This window comes from Pezoporus flaviventris, unplaced genomic scaffold (assembly GCF_033815535.1).
Source record: "Pezoporus flaviventris isolate CSIRO_AGI_PZ_B2104156 unplaced genomic scaffold, CSIRO_AGI_Pfla_v1 ptg000002l, whole genome shotgun sequence".
Classification (NCBI taxonomy): Eukaryota; Metazoa; Chordata; class Aves; order Psittaciformes; family Psittacidae; genus Pezoporus; species Pezoporus flaviventris.
The window spans coordinates 60,888,610-60,903,002 of NW_026892550.1; the positions used below are offsets into that span (position 1 = coordinate 60,888,610).

The following is a 14,393-nucleotide window of genomic DNA, read 5'->3' on the forward strand; positions in this document are numbered from 1 at the left end:
CTACCTAATTCTTCCTGAAACTTGTGCAGTGTGGCTTAGCCTGGGGCTGCTTCAGAGAAGAGAGAGAGTCTGGAGCTAAATGTGTCCCAAGTATATAAAGCAAAAGAAAGAGTGAACTGAATACAAGTCATGTATCTTCATTATTTTATGCTTTAAGCATCAAAAATACGTATTAGTGAATAAGACTGTCATCTTATATACTCCTTTATATATTCCAGATTATTTTATATTATTGTTTTGGAAAAAAACAAACCAACATACAGAATTTTTGAATATTTCAGGTTTTGAATAAGAGAACATTGCAACAATTTTATGAGGAATTCCCCATAGGAGGTCCAGTGTAGTATATTAACATGAACTTCAGTGACAGGAAAGTAATTTCTCGTTGTTCCTACACCTTCATCCCTGGAGCTACACCTGTAGCTTTTCCAGGAAAAATAGTAACCTGAGATTTTGAAATGGAAGTTACTCAGGAAGGACGCACAAGTGCTGGCCGAGGCAGCGGTCATCCCAATTGTTTCTTAACTTCAGACTCCTCAGTAGACATAAAGGCAGTAACACAAAGTCATGCATTCTGTTTTATGTTTCTTAAACCGCTCCCTCGTTTTCCAGACCTGCCAGTCGCGTTTCTGTGTTATTCAGGGCGAGAGAGTCAGGATGTCTGCTGACACAGTGGAGCTCTCTGATCCCAGGGCCCTGCTGGCTTGTGAACCCAGCCGTGCATGGTGGCAGTGGAGCTCCTTGCCATGAGTTTTTCTGTTGCCTAGGGCTGCAGGCAGCCTTGGGAGCTGCTGGGCTGGGGTCAGGGCTGACTGCCCTGAGTGGTGAGGGCTGCAGGTGTGAGGCTCTCAGTTCTCCTTAGCCATCCTTTCTCCCAGCCCATCTCTGCACCAGGCACTTCCAAAAGCCATTTCTACCTGTACATCAACTGATGGAGAATATATATAATTTAAAACATGCATGCAGTGGGAGTAGATTCCCCTGTTGCACCATTTCTAACCCTTTCAGCAGGCTCATGTCCATCAGGCAGGGCAGAGCTCAACGCTGACAATTCAAACACATTTTAAAACATTTTTGTCACTTCATTAACATCATCGGTTTTGTTTCTAGTCCCTGTAGGAGGGTGGATGTTAATGCTGCCTGCGGTCTGCCGGGTGGCAAAGTGAACACAGCCATCCATGCGGATGGTGTAGGAACTGAGCAAGGTGATGCCCAAGTCCCCCAAAGCTCACAGGCAGTGTGTTTTTCTGCCAGGCTGGGAGCACAGGGACCAGGCAGCCCTCTGGGGCTGGCAGAACTCCAGCTCCATGTCTTTAGTCCCCAGCTCCCTTACCGAGCCTGAACTTTGCAGCCGTGGTTGTGTCTTACTGACCTCTGCACGATCAGTGCTTGGTTTCCAAGTCTCATGGTGCCTCATGTGTGGGCTGCCCTGCACACATTCTATTTTCCTGTATTTATCCTCCTGTATTTATCCTCTGGTTTTTGCTTCTTTCTCTTTGCAGGGAGCGGATGCGCCAGTCTGCGATGTTTGAGCTGTGCCAGGGGATGCACCAGATCAGTCTGCAGTTTGTTCGCTTGCAGCTTAGCTTTGAGGAGTACACTATAATGAAAGTTTTGCTGCTGTTGAGCACAGGTAAGTTAGATTCGTGGTTACATGGCAATACTTGAAAATAATCCAATTCACAAAGTGGTGCAATGATTTTAACTAATGTGACAAAAGAGCCACACTGTTTCCATCAGGGCCACAGGAATAAGCCTGGTTTTATGTCTTGGGTTTATCTGTAGATCTCACTCTAATCTGCGTTAGCACAGGAAGTGTCCTTCCAGTTTGAATGTCGTGCATTGGAAGGACAGGAGTGGCCAGGCAAGGCCCTTCGCCCCCCTCTTTTTTCTGTACAGCAGGTGCTTGAGTCAGCCAGGCATGCTGAGAAAGTGCAATAGATATGGGAATTGGGGAAGAATCCCCACTCAACACTCAAAGCCGCTGGTTTGGGTGACTTAGTGTCACCTTCAAGATCAAAAGATGTACATTGTCTGTACTGTAGAATGGGTGATTTTCCAATGCCGAGTGAATCGAGAATGGTAAGCCCTGTTGCAGGGCACTGAAAGTTTAATAGATAACAGCGCACGCTTTATGTTTCTCTGGAGTGTCATACTTTGAGTTTTAAGATGCCAAATTACATCTTGGTGTTTGTTTCAGCACTGTGTAGTAATTAGCAGATCTCTTGATCTTAGTGAAAATATTGAAAAGCTCCCATCCCAGTACAGCTGTATAAATACACAGGCAGTTTGTACATTACTTTTCCATCAGTCTTAATGAAAAATCCAATTACCTGTAATCAAACTTGCTTCTGTATAATCATGCTCCTGTTTGTGGGATCCACTCAGTGACATCACGAGGAGATAACACATCAGCTCCACTGGCGGGTGTTCACGATGTCACTGCAGTGAACTCACCAGGCAAGAATTCCCCCGGCAGAAGGAGGCTGGCACGGGGAGAGGAGGAATGGAAGATCAAAGGGGCTGCTCTGCTTATTCCAGCTTTCACTTGCGAGCTGCCAGCAGCAAGACGCTTGCCCAAGGCTGCCAGGGCCAGGGGCTACACGGGCTCGTGCTGCACAGAGCGTCTCCCCATTTGGTGGTGAGCAGAGCCCAGCGCACCCTTTCTTGCTGCCCATCATCCCATCTCCTGCCTCAGCAAACTGGGAGGAGGAAGGAGCGAATGGCAAGAGATAGGTATTAGTTGTGCAGCATAGGAAGGTGCTTCCTGCTGAAACTGCTAAAGGACACCAGAGCGGGCTGATGCAGCAGCAGATTTAGACACCCAGGAGCCTCCTGAGCCCCAGCCATGGTGTGGGTGTGTTTGCTGTAGGCAGAGTTAGGTGCCTACGAAGGGATTTGCAGCATCCAGCAAATCCAAGTGGCAACCCCTTCAGGCAAGGCAATGGGATGGGTGTTTTTTCCCTTTCTGTGGTGCCTTTCATTCAGACGTCACCCATCCCACCCAGACAGTAGCTCTGTGGTTAAAGAACTTGCCTTTGAAAGAGGACGTGAAGCTGCAGTTCCCATCTGGCTGGAGGGGATTTGGATTCACTCACAGAAACCTCCTGGGGCTGTAAGTTTCTTGGGCTCAACTGTCTCCTCTCCCTTCTTCCCATTGAAGCTGTTCCAGCTCCCTGGGATGGGGATATATGCTGTCCGTTGAGGGGCACTTTGTGTCCAGGCCTGTGGGGTCTGACCCCCATTCCCACTCCATCAAGGGCTGGAGGAGATGGGGTGCTGGTGAAACTGAGACTGGGGGGAGCCGATATGCTCTGGGGTAGCCCTTTGAGGCAAACAGGCTTTTTGAAGGTTGTCACTTGAGGCCTTTCCAGAAGGAGCTAGCAGTGCTAAATGTGGATATGCCTGGGGAAGGTCAAGCTCCCAGAATGTTCTTGAGAGAGTGTCTGGATTGGGATCTAGCTTTGCTACTTTTTAATCAGCCCTAAATGGAGGAGAATCTTTAGAAAAAGAGCCTAAAGGCGTTCTAGAAACACAGCAAAATTTCCTTTAGCAAGGTATTTGTTATTCTGCACTGAGAGTGTTGACTGATGACTTGGGTTATTGCAGGAACTTGTTAGGTGAGATCAGCCTGGCCAATTAACTTCAGCTAGCTAGGTCCCTTTGAAATATGCACAGGAGTCACTAGAAATCTTACTAAAAAATAGTTTGTTTGGGGAGAACCAGGGTATTTTTGAGGAGTGGGAAATGGAGATGAAGACAGCAATAAAACCCAGACAGCGTCATGTGAAGGGCAGCAAACCTGGTTTTGAATGCTTACACCTTGATACAACCTTGTGACAGAAAACAGCAGGATTGTTTTCGTTTAAGGTTCTTTTATTGCATCGTGTGATGAGCAGAGAACAAGTTATTCTGCAACTTTCATGATGACCACATCAAGGAAGATTCACCCCATTTACATGTGGAAGAAACCACACATTACAACTCAATTGTTTTCTTGCTTTCCACAGACCATAGATTTTGGGAGCTTGCCAAAAGCATTGCTGCATTTAATAAGTAAAATCAGAGACACTGGGCAAACCTCCAGAATTGCATGTTTTGCTTGAGTTCTCTTTATTTGTGGTCTTTCTTTCTTAATAATCTGGCCAGAGTGATGGCATAATAATTTTCAGACAGAGCATAAAATACATAGTAGTAGACAATGAAAGAGTGCCTCTAACATTCTTAAGGCAATATGTAGGAATATAGGCCTGTGAATATTAAAGGTACTGTAAAGCCCATGCATTTTGTGTAAGGGCCCCAGTAGGCTTTGATGGCTTTAACTCATCTCGATTGCTGTCTCTATTTATTCAGCTTAAACTGAATTTGTACATCTGTTTCAGTTTCTTCCGTCAGCTGACTGACTCAGAGATTTGGCATCTAGAATTTTAAAGTTAAATATTACATGTATATAATATATGATACTTATGGATAGGTGGGTGCGTTACCTCCTAGGCTTTTTCTAAAGATTCCTCCTTGTGCCCTCTTCCAGCACTTGATGGTCACAAGACCTTGCAGCTTATGTGGTGGTAGAGCTCCTCCTTGTTTTCCATTGCCAAACTGCTCTGGTAGTAGCTGGTGATGGAAGTTACTACTGGCGTTTTTTCTTAAAGCTTCTTCTCTGCAGCCATTTGGGCAGTGGTTACTTGCTTATGATGTGATTGCAGTGGGATAGAAGGCAGTTCACAGGATTTCAAAGAGAATGGAATGGATGAACAAGACAATTTCTGTGAAGATGTTAAGTCAGGGTAAGCTAAGTTGGAAGATCACCTATTTTTTTCCTTTTTTAGTAAAAAGACTTCCCGTTTAGCTTACTCTGACATAGCTTTCTGGCTTGCTTAGAAAATAAGCTCTTCCTGTACAGTTTAGCATTTTATTGTCCTTCTCTAGCCTAGCATTAAGAGATACAGAGTAGAAAAATATTTGATAGTTAAGCAGTACTAGAACACCAGAATGCTTTGTTTATTGTTATTAATAACCTCTTTGGGGTTTTCCTAGAGATCTGATCCTGAAAGCCATTCCTGTCTGGGGCAGAACCTGCAGTCTATAAATAAACAGTGTATTTGCTTTTGTAATTAGCCTTCCTGGTATCAGTCACAGTAAAACGTATTGGAAGACTCTAACTGTTAGCCCATTTGGGAAATGATCCCTCTGGCAGATGGGAACTTTAATAGGACACTAGAAATGCTTGCTGCTCTATGGCATGGTCAAGCACTGTCTTGGGATGTTTGGAAAATAGTCTTCTGTTTAATGCAGAATAATGGCTCTGTCTGTTCTAGGTGTTATGCAGATGTTTACTAACATTCAAGGAAATGTTACTTGATGGCATAAAACCATTTCACTTGGTCTGGCATTTCTGCACATAACAGCTGTAAATCTGTACCTTCCCCTCCTCTGCCAAGTGTGGGGAACCAGTCAAGAATGTTAAATCACGTCTTCAACTTCTAAGAAAATATTCTTGATCCATCTGGTTTTTGGTTTTGGGGTGTTCTTTTTTGTGGTTGGGTTGTATTAAAAACAGTTTCAGCATGAGCTTAGAATGTGTCCAAGACGCCGTCTTGTCTTCTGCCACAGCTTCTGCAATCACAGATCTGGAGAGGATGCTTGAACTGCTTGAAAATCTGTATTATGTTGTTGATTCCTAACCAATGTCTGTAAAATTATGGACTTTGCTTACAGGTTTAATTCTTTCATCCATTAACTAGTGTAACTTTTTAAGTATGCGCATCAAAAGAATAAGCAATACAGTTAATACTAATATAAGACTGTCTTTTCAATGACAGTTCCCAAGGATGGTCTCAAAAGCCAAGCTGCATTTGAAGAAATGAGGGCAAATTACATTAAAGAACTAAAGAAGATGGTAACTAAATGTCCAAGTAACTCTGGGCAAAGCTGGCAGAGATTCTACCAACTGACTAAACTTCTTGACTCCATGCATGATGTAAGTATAACTCCTCAGGGAGTGCAGAAAAGTTAAGCAAAAATCACTCCATTAAGGTAAACCAGTAGTCTTTAATTGTGTTAAGAGGGAGGAAAACAAACATTTAAATTCTTTTTAAAGGAACATCTGGGAGAAGTTGTTAGATGAATTTAAGGACAATTGCCAAGTAAAATAAGAAAATATAAGTCATTTAGGGCTGGGTCCTGCTGCCTTCTCCTATGTTATGGTAGTATGTTCCTGCAATGATTCACTTAAGGTCAGTATAGCTATTAGTGGGGTCAGAGGTTCTTCAGTGGAAGAAGGGATATTGGCTGTTGTTCAAAGTTAGATGTGATGCAAGTGCAGCACGCAGAGTACCCGACGAGCTGCTCCTCAATGGAAGGTGCTGGTTTAGTGTCACTTACCTAACATGCCTGATGTGCTGTTAAATGTTAATTTGGTGATCTTTCATGGTTGGGGTTTAATAATGATGACTTTAAAGCTGTGTTAAGACCTTGGAGCCATCTTGGGTATTTAAAGCTTTATTTGAGCTTTTCAAGCATGGGAGTCACTGTGTTGTTAAGTTACTTTATACCCCCCGTCTCATTCCAGTGCAGGGGGTTTGCTTTGTATGCGTCAGGTGAGAGATGCGATGAATGACGTGGGGAAACTGAAAGTTTAGTCCCAGACCAGCCAGGCTGTTGTTGCCTCAGCCCAGGGTGGCTCTGAAGGGTTGTGGTAGGTGTGTAGTGCACGGGACCTGCTCGTGGCTTCAGAAGGTGTATCTCTAATGTTGAGCTGTGAGCAGCCCGGTTCTAGCCAGTGATTAAGTGCAGAGATTTACCTCTCCAGGTGCTTTGAGCAGCAGTGGGGGTATATCTCCGTGCTCCCCATAATGGAGCCCGGAGCACCTATAGAGGAAGCCAATGACCCAGAAGTGGTCTCCTCACTGCCTGGGCCAGTAGTGCGGCTAGTGCCCATCCTCTCTGAAGCTGTGCCGCCATGCAGTGGGTGATGGGAGCCTCACGGGGCAAGTGATCTTTAGTCATGTTGGGGTGCAAGAGAGGAGGGATCCCATGCTCATCACCTCCCTGGTAAAGTGCAGCAAAGGAGAAAAGTGTCCTACTCCACCCTGGGTGGGCAGGGGAGTAACCTTGCTGCATGGAGAACCTACTGCACTTGCTTTCAGAGCCCGCATGTAAATGTACTTCTTTGTACTCAAATTTCATTTGTGTGGAGGCAGTACAGTACAGTACAGTGCACTTCAGGTCAAATCTGTGTAAGAGCCTGAGGTCTGTTTACAGAATGTACATATGGAATTATTTTTCAAATATTGTTCTGTTGTTCATTAAAACATTGCAAATCTTAGTGGGAGGCAGGGAGAGTATTATTAGTACTGCAGTAATAGCTCATTCTTCAGAGCTCGGGTTTCACTTGCTCCGTGCCAGCAAAGGAAGTTGTAGTGTTTTAGTGGAAAGAAAGGGGATGGGTGATAAAATCATTTGCAAGATACTCACATCTGAACCCCAGGGCAGCATAACAAACCCCTGCGTTTCTGGAGTTGTCTAATCCTCCTCAGAATAGGCAGTGTCTATGGTTGATTATTTAAATGGGTGCGTATGTGTGGTTAAGGTGACTTGGATGACAGGCTCACGCTTACTGAGAATGCTACCGTGTCGTGCAAACGTTTTCCAAAGCGCAACATTAACCATTGGGAGCTGGGCTGACTGGAGAAAGCCGACTGCTCTTGCGTTTTATTTCATTTTTAATTAAGCTATTTTTGTGTTTTATTTTAAGAGAGCGCTTTCTTACAAAGGACTTTTTAAAGAAAGTCCCATTGTCAGCATTCTCTGTTAAAAAGGCCGCTTGTCTGACAACAGTGCTTCCTTTCAGGGATGATGTTGGAGACTTGCTCAACAAAGGCACTTGTTTATTTTTCCTCTTTACAACTGATTTTTTTTTTTGCTTTTTGTTGTTTTGTGTTTTTTTCAATGCATCAGAATAAATTGAGAGTGGTGATGATATTAATGAAGAGCGAGAATTTCTCTTCACCCCTGCACTGCCTGTTAGCGCAGAGTTTCTCTGTTTGATCAATGTATATGCAAATGTTCTGCTCAACCCCTTAGTTTAGGAGGAGCACTTTTTCAGCTGCCACCTATGCACTTTTAACTTACTCTGTTACAGTTTCAGAAGATCAGAATATAGTTGGTGCGGAGTGGTCTAACTGGAGCTGAGGCCCCGTGTTTACATGCCACAGTGTTGGCATTTGCAGTGCAAGCCCGAAGGGACCTGTGCAGAATTCATGCTTATTAAGCTCTCCTCCTGCCTCCAGCTTTTCCATCAGAGGAAAAGCAGTATCCTGTCATTCACGGAGTTTGCTTTACCTGAGTGTAGCGATAAACAGTGAAAGAAACACTGCTCCTTTGCACCTTCACACTTGCTGTCATCAGCCTCATTTTTAAGTAGTCTTTTCTGAAGACTGTGTGAAATAAAGTGCGTGGGAATATCAAATTACAGTGTTTGATGCAGTACCAAATCACTAGGCTGATACGAGGAAGAAGACCCCAAACACAATGGGTTTGCGCTGCTCAGTGTACTAAATCATTCATCCACACAGTGAACATATGTGCAGGTAGAAAAGTGCCGAAGTGAGGAAAACGAATTTTCCAGAAGGCCAGGTAGGCACTTCAGCATTTGAAAGAATCAGCAACTGTAATGATCCATAAAGCCCCGAAGTAGCAAAAGCACAGCGGAGGAGTACGAGATGGAACCCGTCCTGAGCAGACAAGATAACCACGGTTTCCTTGGCTGGAGGAGCATGCCTGCAGGCTGACGGGTAGTTTGCGTCACTGCTGCCATGCACCAAAATGCTCTTTATTTGCATGATGCTGTGTGGAAGCTGTTGTTGCTGACACCCTTCCTCTCATGCAGCAGGAGACGAGAGGAGGAAAAGGTTGTTGCCATTTACTTGCTGCTGTGCATTGCTTCTGCGGACGGACCCCAGTGTGGGTATCTTCCAGTAGCGCTGACGGCAGCAGCATAATCAATGTATTTAGATTAGATAAAGGAAAAAAAATCATCACGATGAGGGTGGTGAGGCACTGGCACGAGTTGCCCAGAGAAGCTGTGGCTGACCCATCCCTGGCAGTGTTCAAGGCCAGGTTGGATGGGGCTTTGAGCAACCTGGTCTAGTGGTAGGTGTCCCTACCCGTGGCAGGGGGTTGGAACCGGATGAGCTTTAGGGTCCCTTCCAACCCAAATAATTCTGTCGTTCTATTTCCTTCTTGTAGGGATTGTATTTCTGCCATTGTGGCTGGGGGGTTTGTTACGTGTTGAGAACTGTAGTGTAGCAAGGACAACCAGCCTCCCTACTCGGGACATAAAGGTTTTGGGCCTTGGGCTCACAAATGGCCATGCGCGTTGCAGGGAGAGATGCATATGCAGCACTTGGATGTAGGTGAACTGTGTTATGTGAGCAGACAAATGGCATTCAGGAACATTAGAAACAGATGTACTACACATGGTATCAAAAACTTCATTTGGATCCCCCTCAACATCTCCTGTTGGCTTTGGCAGGAAGGGTTGTATCTTGCATGGCAAGCCTTGTTTCATATAGAGTGTGTAGTGTGTATGGTTAGGCAGTTTGCAGAACAAAAGCTGAGTTTGGTTTCAATCTGGCTGATGCTAAACAGACTTTCAGTGAAGAGGGCTTTTGTTTCGATGCCATGACATTAAACCCTAATATGAACCTTCCCCTTGTCTTGGCAAGGCAGAGCACTGCACTGTCATTGCTTGTTGATATTTTCTGCCAAACACAAATAAATTCTTTAAGGCTCATGCTGCTGAATAATTAATTTTTTATGGTTCCTGAAGGGAATACTTTATAGCTGAGGTAGATCTTTCCATAGGCTGAGAGCGCCAGGATTATACTCACTGAAAAAGCTGACAGTGGGAAGCAGGGCACAGATCCTCAAGGGGCAGGTTTGCAGGGCATGCTGTGGTGGATACACATGTGCCTCTGCAGGTGCTTAACCCCACAAATACAAAACTGCACATGAGCCCCTCAGCTGTTGCCAGTACCTTTGGGCACACTTACTCCTGCTACTGATCTGCCAAAGCTGTGTCCCATGGCTGAAGAGCTGCTTGGAGCCTTGTTTAGTGTCTGAATTCTCAGAGGAGGCATTTTCCCTGTATACTCAGAGGCTAGATCCAGCCCGTGCTTCTGGTGAGGCCCCCGGAAAAGCAGCAGCAATGAGTGTGCATGGGTGTGTGTTGCAGCAGCTAATACATGTCTGTCAAGTGAGAAGTTGATTCCCAGCCCCCTAATGTAGACAGGGGCTTCTCTGAGGGTCATCTTTGCTCAGTATGTGATGGTTGGGTCTCCTCTCCTCTAATGGGTTTTTGCTGAAGGAGGGCAGAAACCCCCGCTATTGTTGACAGAAGAGCAAGGGAGACTTGGCCCAAAGTTCACCCTGGCCAAGGGCTGAGAATGCTTCATGGTGTGTGATGCCGTGGGTTTGCATGCGTGCTCCAAGCATACAAAATGAGATCATCTCAGGTTTCTCCATGTCATGGCTGGGTGTCAGGTGCTGTAGTTTCAGCGTGCACATGTCGATGAAGAGAAATGAGTGCAGTTCCTAAATCAGTAAATGCACCTGTCCGGGCAGAATTAGGTTCCACATTTGTTCTGGTCAAACACTGTTCATGCCTAATCCAGATGCATTTTTCCACCTTCTACTCCTTGCTAGCAAGCGGTAAATACACTGCATAGGTGTAACCAGAGGCTTCATCCCTTGCTCTTACTTTGTTTTCCCTGGGTTTGTGGGAGGTTTTGCTCTTTGGAGTTCAAGATTTCTTAGGCAGCTACGAATTAGCCACAGTGGCACCATAAGATATCTGTACCCTGAGAATCAGACTGTGAGCCATCCTGGGGGGGGATAATTTACTTCCTGAGCCCTGAGAGTAATTAATTCATATCATGGGATTTTCACAGGACTGAGAGCAAAAGGGAATATAGTGGCAATGGACTAATCAAGACCTGGCTGGCAGTGGTTTTCCTTAGGCTCACCAGTTGTGAAGCAGGAGCTTTGTATCCACTGTGTGAATGGGGAAAAGCATGAAGTTGCAGTAGTTCTGCACTCACCCAGGGCTCTTTGCTGCCTGGGGGGAAGGAGGCTGGCTGGCCTTGGCTGTTGTTCTTTACCTTAGCAGGGCAGCAGACTGACTCCTGTGCAGTTTGAAATGGGCAAGTTTTGAAAGCAAGAGTCAGAATACTGCTGCTCAGCAGCCTGTCCTTTCAGGGAGCCTGGATGTGCAGTTGCATCATGTAGAGCTGCAAGGTTGCCTCCACCCAACGCACATCTGCGCTGTACTTTATAGGAAACAGGTAGATACCCATTCCTGAAAGGGACAGAGAAAGTTTCCAGTGTCACTTTCATATGAGAACACAAGAGGCTCCTGACAGTAATAGCTGTAGCTAGTAAGAGGAAGAAATTACTCAGCACTGAGTTGTTACTCTAGTGCTGTCTCTGTTGCTGTATCAGTGGGCTTAATCACAAAGATGCTCCTGATGATTGAGAAGTGGCTGTGGGCTTTCATACCACACTCTGAGGCTGGGAGAGAGTCTGAAGTCAGAAAACTAAGCATACAGAACCGTGCACCCCTGAAGATCAGGCAGTTCTTACTGGAAATGCAAGGGCACGGTGAGAGTGCCAAGCTCAAAAGACATTATTTTTGCTGTAAAATTCTGCAAGTGCTTGAAGGTCATTGTAACTGCATTAACTTCAGGGACTTCATGAAAGGATTCATTTTTTTAATTATGGAGAACTGCATGGGTGAAAAAAGACCATTTTATGGAAACCCCACCCTAATAACAGAAAATGATGTTTGATTAATGCTTCTGTTCCTCAGAGGTGCTTAATAAAGCATACAAATGCAAAGATTGATTAAGTCAAAATCTCAGAATTACTAAGCCTGCTGTAGCCTTGGAAATGTTTAAACGCAGCACACTGTAGGGTAGTGATGAGAGAAAGCTTCATAATGGCTGAAGTGGCGAAGGGTTATAGCTAACAGCTGATCCACTTGCCAGCAGAAGAGCTGTCATGTCTTACAGCAGTCTGGGTAACAAGGATGTGATAATTCTGACCTGTGTGTCTGCAATCCTGCAACCCTGCTCATACTGGCCTGATTGTCCTGCATGCAGAGGAAGGCTTGCAATGCTGTCAGAGGTACTGAGCCGTGGTTTATTGCCAGCTCTGAAGAGAATTGAACAACTACCTTCTAAAGCGGTAAGAACAATGTCCTGCTTGCATCCTGAGGAAATGGGAATTATTTCACTTCTGGCCTTAACTGCACTGTCTGTGCTCTGCCAAGCTGTAGCTCTTCAGAAGAGAGCTTCAGCAGCCGAAATAATTGGAGATTGTAAAAGTAAATATGTTTTTAGTCACTGTTGCACTGCTTGTGAAAACAGTGGTGCTCTCCTTCATGCTACCCAATTAGAGCTGCCTCTCACACTACCATACTGGAGAAGGTGTCAGCAGGTCCAGTATGAGCTACCAGAAGCAGAGAGTAAAAGCAGTCTGTAGGATGTAGTCAGGAGGGGTACCTTTGAAAATGCACGAGGACTCGCTTGCAGAGGAGAGCCCTGCTCGCGGCTCAGTTCGCAGTCTTGTAGCCTTCTCTAGCTGACCTTATCATGTTGTTTACATTTTAGTACCTCTGAGTTGGTCTTTGATTCCTCTTTGGTTCCAGTTAGTGCTAGAAGTTCCTCCCCAGCCCCAAAAGGCACACAGCTCTTAAGGTTGCAGTTAAAAAGATCCCGACTGCAGTCCCTTGTTCATTGTGACACAGGGGGTGTGCTTCCTGATAATCCAGTTTTCTTGATGTGGCTGATTATTACCAAATATGTTAAAGTTGATAACTTTGCTTAAGGAAGAGAGGCACAAAAGTTTTAGCAGACTAAATAGGTATACAATGTATAGTATCCTTACGGCTCTAAACCCAAGTATTACATGATGGAGGGGGGCTCTTGGTATTTTCTTTTAAATGGTTGTGTAAACTTAACCTTTCTCCTCGGTGGTGAGACTCGGAGTGTGCTGTGTTATGATAGTATCTATGACCACATCCTGCGTTTCCCCCACTGAACTGCTAATGCCTTTATTGTATAGAGTAGATTATGCTCCCTTCAGCAGTGTTGGTATTTTTCATTTCCCCTTTTGTCCACATACTCACCAGGCACACATATGCACGTGATGCTAATAAAAGCTTGCTAAGGTGACAGAATGAATAGTTCCCACGTGGGCTTTTCTGCAATACCTATCTAGCTGCACTCGGTGGCTTCAACATAAGTGTGATGAGGCAGGAATGAGCTTGACTAGAAGAGAAGGTGAGCAGGCAGCACAGTGAGGCCGGTTGGTGGGCTGACAGAGATGATCCCAAGCCCCTCACTCACATTCAGTGATGCAAAATAGCTTGTGTTCAAGTTCAGGAAAAGTAGTATGTTCACCAGGTCACTGTCAAGGCTGTACTGGGGAGCAAGGCTCAGTTTGCTTAGGTGCTGGTATTTGATGACACAAGCAGGAAGGAGGTTAGTAGTGATTTTACCAAGAGACAATTTCCTTCTCTTTGGTTGCTTTTGTGTTACATTTGGAATATTTTTGGCATACAGTATATGCAGAAACAACTTCCTCATACTGGGTAAAGTGGACCTTGGAACATCAGTATTTTTTCCCCTCTTGTAAACCAAATTATGGCTATGCTACTTAGCGTGCATCTGTTTAACTAGTATTGCTCTGTGACATGCCAGGTCGTGAATGAACTAAGCAACAGCAAACAGGCTCATGTAGTACTCAATAGCAGAGAGCAGTGTGTGAGAGATCTCAGCACTTCTCTGTCTTGTTCATAAATTGCTTGTATGCTTGCAAGAACAGCTATGAAAGTCCTGAAAAATAAGTAGTAAGATATGGTGCTACAGGGTGGTAGTCTGTTGCTGCCTCTTATTTCATTTTCTGCCTTCCAGATGTCCACTTTTTATTTAACTAACTGCTTTACTTCAGAATGCAACTCTACACATTAAGAACTGAAACAACAACCTTGTGTTTGATAAACTACAAAAGCAGAAGTGGTCTAAAAGTCCTTTGCAAGGGCATAAGGCACCAAATGTTTGAATGTTTAAATAGCACAGGCTCTAGTTTTAGTTCAGTTGTACAGTGCAGTAATTTGGTGAACTGCAATGGAAATTCATACACTAATGGCAACCCAGACACACTTCATTCATAGGTGCTTCAGAAGCTGACTTGCCTCTTCTGGTGTCTTTCTTAAAAACTGCAGAGGGTCCAGCATACTGTGAGGCTTTAGAGCATTTATTTAGATCAGAGCAACAAAAACTATTTTTGAAATAACATTCTTTTGCTACTAAAGGTCATGAACAAGTACT

General features: G+C 44.7%; 1 protein-coding gene across 4 annotated transcripts in view; it reads left to right on the plus strand.

The window, feature by feature from the left end:
- The window catches only part of NR3C2 (nuclear receptor subfamily 3 group C member 2), a 207,441-nt gene that overhangs the window by 187,719 nt on the left and 5,329 nt on the right, over positions 1-14,393 (plus strand). For all 4 annotated transcript variants that reach the window (XM_061441080.1, XM_061441090.1, XM_061441071.1 and 1 more), the window contains 2 exons: positions 1,503-1,633; positions 5,823-5,980. In XM_061441080.1, coding sequence (XP_061297064.1) covers positions 1,503-1,633; positions 5,823-5,980 — 289 coding nt within the window. The remainder of the gene's footprint in view (positions 1-1,502; positions 1,634-5,822; positions 5,981-14,393) is intronic.